Raw genomic sequence first — 13,243 nt, forward strand, 5'->3', positions numbered from 1 at the left:
CTGACCCCCCCAAAAACGAACCCACCAGCTTTTGTTTATGAGGACATTCTGGAAATTGCTAATTCATAGGGTCACCATACCTTGGAAGTCACTTGATGGCATATAACAATAATACATCAGAGGAGGGGGGTGTACCAAGAGCTGTATCTCCTTTCATATACAGCTAATATAATTGTGTTGTGATTGTTGCCATCAAAGCTCTCTATGTGTACAGTATTTTTATGCAGTAAAAATATGCTAGGCTAAATCAAATCATTAGTCACAGCTAGAGTAGACTTAATGAGTGAATGGAAATTACATAAATGCTGTCTTAGCAAATCCCATCCATTCAGTTGGTTTATTCTAGCTAGAATGTGGCCTGCTATGTTAATTGATGAATAATTGGCAAATAGGTTTGGAATTGTGGGAGATAATGGCAGGTTATATGGGATAGAAGGATGAATGAAATAGGGCAGGTAACATCAGTTAGTCCTTACTAAAGCTGTCTTAACCATTAGAACAGAAAGCTACTAGCTTGCTCAGTGAACAGTAAGATGTTTCGAAATGCATACCCTCCCATTGTGTGTGTGTGTTTTAAGGGAGAGTTTCACAAATGACTCTTACAAGTAGCTTGTATGTCCAGAGGAGGTAGATATGTTAGCCTTGTGGCATCTTCATGGCTTGTATTTACTATGACAAACTTTATTATGACAAACTTTAGTGAATTACATTTTTTTCAGATGTATATGAAATACTGAGTCACAGGTGTCTGTAAACATGATTGTAGGGCGTTATACCCTCTGTTCTCCTTGTCCATCTCAGTTTGTTGACAGAGTTCATTGGAACACCACTTAGGATGTAGTTTTGCATTTTTACAGGATGCATCTTAATCCTTGCCATTTGAATCTTGCAAACTGAAAGTGCAGTTAAAAACATTTGGGCTTTTAAGGAAGATGCAGTTATGGTCAATATTGCCCCATCTGTCTTGCAGGCAAGCTTACTTATTATTACAACAGTCTATCAGCAAGGACCCCAACCAAGTGATCCTAGTCATCTTCTGAACATGGTCTGAAAAGCACTAAGCTTTCCATTCTGTTCCTTTTGTCTGAGAAACTCCGGTGGATAAACAATTTGCTAGTAATATGAAATCAAGCTTTAGCAATAAGAAAAAAAGTGTTAAATGTATTCCTAATTTTTCTTTTAATGAAGTGTTATCAAAGAAGGAGATATGTTTTTCTGTGGAACTAATGTTAACAATGCAGCATAACTTTCAAATAAAATGGTACAAATAAGATTGTACAAAATGAAGTTTTAAAATCTAGTACTGTACTGTATTAGTCAACTAGAATAGGCCCATTAAATGTGGATTTAGTAAGTCAGCTCCTCCATAAACCCCATTGATTCAATGGGCCTACTCTAGTTGCAACTTACTATGAAATTTCAGCCTCCTTCTTTGAATAATTTTTTCATCTGTCAGAAGCACTCATTGTGAGATAGATTTTGTTTATAATCCATTAATTTATTTCTCAAACCCATATTCTCCTCTTTTGCCATTTCTATTTGGCATATTTATTATATCAAATAATTGCTTTGAAGTTTGTCTATAAATCTTGTTTATATTTACTTATTTCATTTATTTGCCTATATTTTAAAAGGTATTATGAAGGGCTTATATTGGCAACAGAATTCATCTGGAGAAGAAGCAAGTTTTATCTTCCTTGAAAAGGTAACACAATCCTGTACATTTCTACTCCAGAGTATGTCCTTTTGAGTTTCAGTCAATGTAGATTGGAAACTTATTTACTAAAAGGTTAAGTCAAACCAGAATTGGATTGAGGTGAATATCCAGATCTTTTATGGAAGTTTGTCTGTTTCAGATATAGTGATAAATTATAGTTTCACTGAACCATTGAATCTTACCACACGAGGATGGCAGGAATCATATTAATTTGAAGCATGGTCCCAGTCATCAAGTCCTGGGTATGAACTTAGTCATAGACCTAAATTAAATTGCTAGTTAATGGAACTATACAACAAATATTTTTGCATTTAAACTTACATTATCACACCTATTTTCTACATAGCGTAAAAGAAGAATGGATTTGTTTGTAAAACAAACTGCTTTTCTCAGAGTAGAACATGATTTGGATCCGAAACAGTGTGGAAACTAATTGCATAAATTGGAGCAACTGAATATCATGTTTCTGCAGAAACATGTAGGTTCTGTGTATTGGTTTGCATTAATATACGGTGACTCTTTTAGAGAGTTACAACACATTGAATGATACAGTTGCAACATTGGCAGTATTCAATCATTCTAGAACTTGGCATGAACATAGTTACAGGGAAGAAACTGGCCAAGCCCCAGCCCTCATTGTTTTACTCACTTAAGCAGCTAAATATTTGAAGAGGAGAAGGGACTGACTCTTACATAGTCTCTATCCATGAGCAATAAGACAGATTTTCCAGGGGTCTTGCTGACATGTAGAAATTTTCCTACACACAAGCAGAAATCTCTGCTGTTTGCACTTGTTGATCACATGAGCAAAGCAATGAGGGAGGATGGGGGCTAGCTTCCCCACCCCAGCCCCATAATTCTGGATTTCAGAATGACTGAATAGGGCTACTGTAATCCAGAGAGAAGAAAGAATCCTTCTAAATATGCTAAACTTTTAGTACCTCTGATTATGATACTGTACTGATATGATGCATTTATATTTATAGGCGGGCCACTACTCTGGGCAGTTCACAAAGAGTAAAAGATCTCCCAGTCCCACTCCAACCAATAGCAAACATTGTTCCAATAAAATGAAAAACCCTAATGGCAACAACTGAACAAGGATAAGGTTTAAACGCAATGGGTCAACAAATTACAGTATATGTAAATTAGTTTTTAATATGCCAAAGTTACTGTAAAAATGAGATTTATGAAATTATTTGGCAGTAGAATGCTACTTAAATCAATGCTCCCTTACATTTAAATTAAGGACAGCGAATGACTCTTAACCACTGCTGATAAAACCATCCTCATGGTGTACCTTCTGCATTTTCCTTACATTTCATATTTCCCTCCTCCCCATGTTTATCTAAATTTTTGTCTGCTGAAGCTATACTTCATGCATCTGAAGAAAGACTACAGTGCATGAAAGCCAAGTTAACTTGTTATTCTTTTGGCAATGAGTCCCAAACAGACTTTAAGTAATTTTGAGTTCCATTTGCTCCCATTATAAAATATTTCCTAAGGAATACCATCTAATCATGCATGCGTTTTTAATTTGCAGTACGTGGATGGTTTACATAGGATCCATGAACTTAGTCTAAAAATGATTTTCTGAAGAACATCTACTTCTACTGCAATAAAATTAATTGCATGCAAAATTTTATATGGGGAGGTCTAAAATGTATGGAAACAAAAATGTGATTTTTTCTCAATGGTGCAGTGGTCAATTTGTTATGGGATAGGGTGTTGCCCATGGTGGATTTAGAAGGCTAATCCCCTGTCCTTTTGAGCCTCCCCATCTGTAGACCATGTCAACTGATAGGTTAAGCGATCCCTGCTCACCACTATATGTTTATTCCAGATAGTTTTCTCACCGTACAGTATTTGCTTTTCCCGAATAGAGGTGCCACTTAGGATTTATTACCTTATTGGTATATAACATGATCCCCTCTGTGGCTACTAGTATTGCTAAAATATATATGTTGCATGATAAATTGTAATATAGCTTGTTTCTTCAGCAAGGTCGCTGTTGGACGTTCTAAAGAAACGTTCAGTTGCATCTGTTTTTCTTTATGCCTATGCAACTTCCTTGGATCATGACATTTTCCTGTTTTTCCTGTTTATAGTGAAAATATTGGATTTATTGTATACATAAACAATATGCAACACACTGTATATGTTCCTATAAGGTGTGTTTCATATCAATCCACTGCAGGATAACTTTTCTGTTGCAAGAGACAACTATGTGAAAGTACAAGTTAAAGCCTGTGCTCTTAGCCGGATTGATACAAAGGTATTTATGCTACTTTAATAGGAAGTTGAGATGTGTTTGTTCTTCCTGTGAGTCTGCTGTCAGCATATACAAATACATAAAAATAATTTTAACTCATGTTTGTTGCAGTTTTTTATGCATAAGTAGAAACTACATGTGTCACAGTCCTTTTTTAAAGGTATTTTAGTTGGAAGCAAGGTTCCCTTTATTTAGCGGAATGTAGTACCAAATAAGTATGTTTAGAATTGCAGCCTTATGAGAAAAGGTGATTCCATTATTTATTGTCTTTCGCAAGTTTATATTCAATTCATACTTTGGCCTAATAATTCTACTCCCACTTTAGTGAGATCTATTTTACCCCCCCTCCCCCGAAAAAAATCAATATAATGTGGATGAGGAAGACAAAACCTTAAGGCAGAACAGTTGGTTTACAGGTCACAGTGCTCAGTTTAAAGTCGCTCGAAATAACTTTTCTCTGTGCAAGAAATGATAACATAATGGATAGAACAGCTTATCACATGAATTGTCTCCTTTGTATACAGAATTTCTGTTCCACCACCAGGAATGTTTTCAATTGATATGAAGAATTTGTATATAATAGGAGAAATCCTTGTGGTGAACTGCTTTGCATGTTGGGGCTGCTTCCGCAATCTCGTAGAGGCTGTTTCAGATGCCATCCCTATAACTTCTATTACATGTAAATTGCCTCTAATAGCAGCTTAAGTGAGTGCTATCTGCCCACACTTAAAATTTAACCACCCCCCTGGGTGCTTGTCTAGTCCTGTGAAGATCAGTTGAGCAGCACATATCTGATCTGTTGTAAGATCAGAGTTACAGTATGTAAAATATATCTAAAACTGTGTGTAGCATACAAGCCTGCGCATTATTTACTGCTGTTGAATTGCTCAAGTTTATTACATGCTTTTAGTTCACCATGTTAAAATGAAAATTTAAAACTGATGTGAATAAAATTTTGTTTTATTTGTTAGTGTGCACATGTTTTATTTGAGACTGGTCACTTCTGAAACTAGAACATGGACCATTTGTGCTGCAGTTTTCTAAGTACATGTCAGGGAATGTGTCCCATTTAATTCTGTGGAGACTAATGTCTGAGGAAACTGTTCTCAATTATCTGGAAAATAAGGCAAGATTTTTTCAAAATTAATAGAAATAAGTTGTAAGTGCAGGTTGGCTGAAATCCTGTTACACTGCTCTGCCTGTACAATGGGAATGATGATATCAGCAGTGACAGGTCGCCACTGATTAAAGGCTTCCTTTTGCAATATTGGGACCCACACAGCTCATAAACAATGTCATGAAATCATATGCATCCCAAAATCACTAATGAAACCCTTTACTCTGTATCAGTCTGTCGCTGCCAATTGTGTTATTCTTGTTGTGCTGGCGAATTGCACCCACAGGAGCTCAACCAAGACTTCATAATATTTAAATAATTTGATTGAAAATATAGGGATTTTATCAGTGCAAATACATCCAGGATTATAAATGCTTGGGAAATTCTCAAATATTTGATTACATTTTTCTAGGCAAAATGATTTTTTAAATATTTAGAATAGACTGCACATCTAGTATTAAGCTTTTGTATGACATCCAGTTTTATATTGTTAAGGATATTACATTTATGGCCCAGTCCCATTAATTACTTTGAAGTAACTCTTGAAGTTTGATGTTGTTTATTTCCTAATAACTGGTCCAGCTTTCCTCCTCTCTCTGATTCAAAATTTTCATCTTATTATTTTGAGTGATCAGAGGACTGAAGGCTATTTTAAAAATGGTCTGGAAGAAAGCCATGATAGCAGTTTACTGTTGTAACATGTTTTTATGTTAACCTTGACATTAGACATTCTGACTGTTAATTGAATTAGCTTTTAACAGATATCAAGTTGAAGAAGGAATTTCTTCCTGTTGGAAGGGAAATTGCTGGTGTTGTTTTGGAAGGTGAGTATACATAGCATTGTTTTTGGAGATGAATATTATTTGAACTGTACAACATTGAACCATTAATCTTTTCTATATAAAACTGATATCTATGTTCTGCAATCTTCATCTAACATTTTGTTACATGCCATGGAAACTCACTAGGATTGTGAAACTGGTAAAACCACTCCTTAAATAGCTCACATACTAGGGTCACTATAAGTTGGTTGCAACTTGAAGGTACATAATAGCATAAAGAGTAACCAGAGAACAAACCCAAAATGGACTGTAGACACTAGCAGGGTTGCTCCTTAATGACCAAGGAACAACTGATACGTTCCCAAAATGCATTGCTTTACCAAAGTGACATCTTAGTAGGGAAACAATATTTTCCTCCTCTGGTAAGAGTTTTCAAAATGTATCATTATTTTTGCCTTGCGAATATGGTTGCATAGTGCAGTGGTTCTTAACGTGGGCGATAATGCCCGCCAGCGGGCGATTTCATTTTTCAGGGGGGCGGTAGAACGAAATGGGGCAGCGTGGGGGCGCTGGAGCAGAAGGGGGCGATAGGTGGGCACTGGAGCAAGCCACACCTGTGAAGATGGCTGCAGCCTTTTTACAGTGTGCATGAATATATATTTTCCTCCAATCTTAATTTAGTTTCAGAGTTTTCGTCTTGAAATTTTTAATTCCTGCATTGCAGTTTGTTTTTATACCCTTTTAATATTTCTTTTTGCGTCTTAAAATTCCCTTGCAACTAAATCATTAAATGTTACTTTTTGGGGGCATTTCATTTTCTTGCAATTGAATTTTGTTTTCAGAGGTCATTGGATTTAAGTGTTTTAAATAAATAAATAAATAAATAAATAAATAAATAAATAAATAAATAAATAAATAAATAAATAAATAAATAAATAAATAAATAAATAAAAGATATCATCAGCGTGGGGAGGGGGGCGATGATAACTTCCTCAATGGCTCAAGGGGGCGTTTCTTTCAAAAAGGTTAAGAACGACTGGCATAGTGTACCAGTGGTCCCCAACCTTGGGCCTCCAGATGTTCTTGCACTACAACTCCCAGAAGCCTTCACCACCGCCTCTGCTGGCCAGGATTTATGGCAGTTGAAGTCCAAGAACATCTGGAGGCCCAAGGTTGAGGACCACTGCTCTAGACAATGGAAAACAATCAAGGCTAAAACAAAATCCAGCCCTAGAAACAACTAAGCAGGCACAACCTCAAGAATATAAGTAAAAGCTACAGAAAAATGCTTCATAAAACCAAATTTCAGCATCTGACAAACTTGGTTCATATTCTGAGCAGTCTATTATAAAGAGGAAATTGGCTTGCCTCGCTGACTTTTTTTAATGAAGGGAATTCAACAGGATGGACCACCTGAGAACTCTCTGGTCATGGTCCAAACCAATGAATCTGCAGTTCATTTTTAACATGAACCCCTAGTGCTTCAGGCTCATTTGCTCCATTCCTTTTTCATACATTTGGGAAGAAGGATATCGGAAGCTTCCATTCCTGATTTCTTCAGGCCAAAAACAGCATTAAAGAGTGCCTGAGGGAAATGCTTAACTAATGTGAGTGTCTGAATATCCTAGCATGAGCTTCTTGCCTCTAGGATTTCTTTCCAGTTTGATTTCACAAACCTGGAAGGACCACCTCAGGCACCTTTGTACAATGTTAACATGCTCTCAGCTTTAGTTATAGGTCATCTTTAATGTCTGTGTCTAGCCTCAGCTGAGCACTGTAGTTTGAATTTTGTGACCTGTCTCACTCACCCCCACCCCCACTGTTGTTTGTGAGAACAAACCAGGATATGAAACCAGTACAGTCATTAGCTCAGAAGAAGTGATAGTTTTAGGTCAGAAAGTGTTCTGTCAGTTATGCTGGCAATGACCTTGCAAGTACTGCATTTCACTGTGCTTTGTGATATCTCTGATTTGCATGAGCCCATTGGCATTCTTTGCCCTGTAGATTCGTTTCTGTAGGGGTGCTGCTTTCTGCTTATGGATCAGAAAGACATCCACGAGAAAAGATAGGTCTTTCATGAAAGTAGAATTCAAAGTTCAACTTGATGGCATTTTCCTTTCACTAATCTTTCCTTCCAAGAAACACAGACTTCAGCCCACCACCACAAATTACAACCTGTCTTGGTCTACTGGAGCAGACTCCTAGCTCTGCTGAAAAGAGAATATTTGCTTTGCTTTTCTATTGACTGTATTACCGTATGTCCATAACCCTTATTGTCAGACTACTAGTATCCTATGGGAGATCAGTATGTACACCTAGAAGACTATATATTGCTAATGATTATTTGGGTATGTTTTTTAAGTACTTTAATTTTGTTCATTTCCCCCCAAGTTGGACATAAAGTAACCTCTTTCCAGCCTCATGATGAAGTGGTGGGTAAGTTGCAGTTTTATTCCAGCTGCTGAAGCTTTTCAACTATTGGAACTGCATTAGAATATAAGCATATGTTCAACAACTCCTGTGCTTATGATAAGTTAACAGTTGATTTTGGATAGTTCAATAAGAACAACATTATTTCCATCCTTCCATCTGCTAAAGTTTCCTTTCAAGTCTTTGAATGATTAAAAGCTAATGGAAGCACTGTTGACATGGGATTATTTATTTGTAACCTTTATCTCCCACTGTTCCTCAAAGCAGCTCAGGGTACTATTTTTAGCTTCTCAACACTGTGCCCTGGTTCACACATAATGATAAGCTAGGATTCTGAATTAACCCTCACTCATCTTTTACGAGGAGCATGCTTGTGCACATTACCTAACTGCTCCCACTACAAAAGAGTATCTATAGAAACCATCTTAAATTTTTGATTTGTTTATGTTGTTGTGAAACCAAGAACCCTGATCTGTCTCTCCCCTAGGAAGCCTAATTAATACTGATTTCTTAAGAACTCACATGAGACTTTGAATACACTTTTGAGTAAGCTTCCAAAAAATGGGCATAATCTAAGTTAATTTCAAGAATTTACTAACTATGATTTACAATGCCTTTTAATCAGATCTCCTTTCAGACATAACATGAATACATTTCTTTGGTTCCTTTTCCAAACATGTTTTTTTAAAGGGAGGGGGGGAGTGAAGGCATGATCCTGAGTTCCCCTGTTATCATTGCAGCAGAGAGTCTCAAGGCAGGGCATACAGAATGTTCCCAAGCTGTATCTCTTGCAGCTGCATAACATAGAACTAAAAGATGCCAAATGTAAAATGTAGTATTTGAGCTTAGAAATGTACTACTTGTTCCACATCTGCAAATATACTTGGCTTGAACTGGTTTGTTTGTTTGTTTGTTTAAATTTCATAGGAATTCTGCCACTGGATTCAGAAGAGTCTGGTTTATGTGAAGTAGTTCTAGTTCATGAGCATTATTTAAGTAAGTATCTTCTATTAACAAACACAGGAGAATTAAATTAAAGTAACATCTTTAAAAATTACTTCTAGAACTTCTGTTTAATTTATAGATAGTGAACAATGTCCAAGTATCATTGAAAGTTTATTACCCTACTCTGAAGTCTTAAAAGTTCTGTGTAATTTGATTTTTCCTAAACAATAACTGTAACATACTATTAAGCAACTTGATGTTCAGGCTCAGACCCCCAAGAGCTGACTCATCCATTTCTCTTAAACTTCTTCTCTTGTTAGTTCAGTCAGTTCTTTCTGCAGGATGACCTTGAAGCTCCCAACATTTCAGGATTTCTAAAAGAAACTTTCACCCATCTTTTGCGCTTTGCATTTTTTCAGCCTTTATCTTTCATTCTTAAGCCTTCAAGTTTTCTTTGGAAGAACTGCTGCATAGAGCTAGTTAATTAGGAACTCATTTAACAAAGTATTCATGTCATTTTATTTATATGGTGAAGCCAGATATGTTCCAGGCTGCTATGTGTAGGTGCGTAATGGTAGTTAAATTAGTTATCAAGGTGGAGAAGCATGTTGTTATCTGCAATAAAAGTTACATCTACCTAGACACTGAGGCTTGGATGAATATTGCAGTGCAAATGTAGAATGCACATTAGCAGTCTATTTACACCAACAGACATCACAGGCCTTTCAGTTTTGTCTGTTTCCCTTGCTGGATAAAAAAGTGGTCTTTGTTGGGATATTTGAACTGCATACTATGACAGTGCATTTATTATTAGTAGTACTCACTACAAAGTAATTGTGTGTGCTATTAAATCAATTATGATTTATGGCAACCCTTTCCAGGGTTTCCTAGGTAGAGAATATACAGAAATGTTTGTCCATTCCCTCCTTCTTGGGGTACCGTGGGACTGTGCAGCTTGTCCATCACTACACAGGCTGGCCCTTCTCCCTCGTGGCACAGTGGGGAATCAAACTCCCAACCTCTGGCTCCATCACCAATTACCTAATCCATTGAGAAATCCAGACAGCTACTACGAAGTAAGAGATAGCAGAAAGTGTATAGTGAATAGGAGATTACTTTTCAAAAAATGTCACTTGTATTACATTAATGCAAGTCCTTTGGCATGCTAAAGGATCTTACTAGATTGTTTACCTTTCATATTATAAAGAAGTTAGCAAGTGTCCATAAATATCTGGATTACATACACTTACTGTACCTTACTAGAACTGTCTCCCAGTTTAAAAAAATCTTTACTGATTAATCGGATATTTTAGTCACTTAATCAGTTGTTTAATAAAATTTGTATGTGGGTAAAAACAATACTTCTGAATAAGAAGGTCATTCGCTCTGTTTTTACATGATGCATGCATATGTTGTGGCAGGCATCATCTCATGAGATGTATTTATACTTGGAATGAATTAATCAATTGATCAAGTAAATTAGCATATAAATATAAACACTTCTGACACAATAAAGCATAAACTCACAGCAGGACTGGCAGTAGTGGCAGTTTTCATACATTAAAGTTTTGCCCCCCATCCTGAGGCGCCCAAAAGGCTTCCCCAGGATGAAGGGGATCTACCAATGTACCCCTTTTTAATTTTGCACTGATGAATGATATAATAGTTTCAGAACTAGTTTTGAAATAATAGTAGTAATCTTATAATAGCAGAGAACGTAGCATTTTTGTCTTTGCATACGTATTGAGTACAAATGTCTGAACACTACATACAAGTCTGTGCCCAGCTGTAGATACATGTTCAGTTGAAACTTCCTTCTGCTTCCTTATCTAATTGTGCTGTCGAGATTCACGCTTTCAAGTTACTTAAATTTTTAATATAATTACAATTTTCCTAATTTTTTCAACTATATAAGTAGTAGGGAGAATGGATGGGGAAGAAGGCAGTGTTTATTTAGTAACGCTATGTTCCTCTCCCAAGTAACATGGGAGACCTTAAACTATCTCCAGGAAAGGTGATCTAGTAGAAATTTGATCCTGATCCTGACATAAACAATGAAACTTACGAATATGGTCAGCCAAGTTACTTCACTGACTTAACCATACTTGCAAATAACTTACTCAAGGTACAGCAATATTTTGGGTTTTTTTTAAAGAATCTTCTTTAGCACTTTGCATGAGTATCAAAGATCTATTTCTGATTATGCTACTTTCATGCTGTGAAAGCAGAGCAATCCTAGTGTTAGCTGCAGAGAATTCTGCCCTTAGAATCTCCGAAGCATCGAAAGCTGTTGAGTCTTATGCCAGCAAGGGAGAAATGAGTGAATAGCATCATATCCATTTTTTCCCCTCTCTGGCAGGTTTTATTCTCACTTTGTTACTGACAAATTCCCTCTCATTAAAACTAGTAGTACCTTCATGGATAGCATAGTTCAGACTCCATTTACAGGCAGAGCTGTAACTTGGAGTACCGTGGGGGGCCTCATCCTCTCCCAGCATAGTCATTGATCCATCCCACCTTTCCTCCTTGTCTCTCTTTCTGATACCAGAGAAGTAAGAGCTGCAGGGGTTTCTTGTATTAAAGGCCTGGAAGGGGACATCTAAATTGAAACATTCTCTGTGATGGCCTTTGGAGAAGGTGATCCAGTAAATCCTTTAACCTCCCAAGAAATGGCAGCGTAACTCTTCAGATCTCTTGATTTATCAGGACAAAGTTTCAATTTTTCCGCATTTATTTCTTCATCACTCCCATTGGCCTCAGACACCTTCCACTGAATCTACTCTGAATTCTGAAAAGGTTCATAGGATTCCCATTATTAAAAGTGATACTATTTACACCATATAATTTTTTGCATGCATACTTTGAACTCTGCCGTAGCACTATACTTTTTTACCACAAAATAATTGCAATTCTTTTATTATTTAATTAATTTAAAATAACAAAATGATTTCTCCAAATGTTTATATTCTAACTTTTACCATATTACAGTGAATCAGATATGCTATAAATCTATTTAACACTTACACTGGCAAACAGATTGATAAGTAGATTTAATAGTTTTAAACTTACATTTAAATGTTTCTATGATATTTGAATCATTTTTTAAAAATCAGATCATTTCATTTCAAAACAAATAGTAAACAAAAGCAAGCTTGAAACATTTGAAAATCTTTTAATGTTTTACTTCCCTCTCTGAAACAGCTCATAAACCAGAAAAAATATCCTGGCTTGAATCAGCAGGGACTATTCGTGATGGTGTTCGTGCGTACACAGCTCTACATTACCTTTCCTATGTCTCTCCTGGAAAAACCGTGCTAATAATGGATGGTGCGACTGTGAGTACTGTACAAGAAATGAAATTTTAATGGCATATTATGAAAACTGTTTAGGAAACATTTTCTTAGATACATTCGATATATTAAAATTGAGTCCTTGCCCTTATTTTCCACATCATCCCACAAAGGGAAACCATTTTCTACTAATTTTCTGCAGCATCCTGTTAATTGTAACTGCAGCCTCGTGCAACTGCAGGTTTAGTCCCTTAGCTACACTATCAAAAACTTATCAATCAAAAATGACCTTGATAGAATGAAAAAATTGATTGAAGCCAACAGAAGGGAATTCAGACACATTCTGCATTTAGGAAATACAAATACCCATATGTAAGATGGAAGGATACCTGGCTTTGCAGCAGTATATGTGAAAATCTTGGGCTTATAATTAGAGATGGGTTGTCAGGATTTAACATGAATGGAAAATCCCATGAAAGAGGCTTTTTTTCCATTTTAGAGTGTGGCATCCTGTTTGGGAGTATCTCATCTTACCAATTTTCTATACTGGGTTACGTCTATTTGACCCTATATGTAAAATCTTTCTCCTCCTTGCTGCTTTAAGACCCTTTCTTCTCTCCCTTCCTGTAATTGGTTCCCCACTACAAACTCTGTTCCCCCCCCATTACTTCCCTACCATAATCTCGGTTC

The 13,243-nt window shown here is 36.4% G+C and overlaps 1 protein-coding gene across 3 annotated transcripts in view; it reads left to right on the plus strand.

The window, feature by feature from the left end:
- The window catches only part of CRYZL1 (crystallin zeta like 1), a 30,234-nt gene that overhangs the window by 3,415 nt on the left and 13,576 nt on the right, over positions 1-13,243 (plus strand). For all 3 annotated transcript variants that reach the window (XM_020796202.3, XM_020796204.3, XM_072994105.2), the window contains exons 2-7: positions 1,635-1,705; positions 3,915-3,992; positions 5,858-5,930; positions 8,280-8,324; positions 9,246-9,314; positions 12,465-12,598. In XM_020796202.3, the coding sequence (XP_020651861.3) occupies positions 1,640-1,705; positions 3,915-3,992; positions 5,858-5,930; positions 8,280-8,324; positions 9,246-9,314; positions 12,465-12,598 (465 nt within the window). In that variant the 5' untranslated portion in view covers positions 1,635-1,639. The remainder of the gene's footprint in view (positions 1-1,634; positions 1,706-3,914; positions 3,993-5,857; positions 5,931-8,279; positions 8,325-9,245; positions 9,315-12,464; positions 12,599-13,243) is intronic.

This window comes from Pogona vitticeps, chromosome 3, assembly GCF_051106095.1.
Source record: "Pogona vitticeps strain Pit_001003342236 chromosome 3, PviZW2.1, whole genome shotgun sequence".
NCBI lineage: Eukaryota > Metazoa > Chordata > Lepidosauria > Squamata > Agamidae > Pogona > Pogona vitticeps.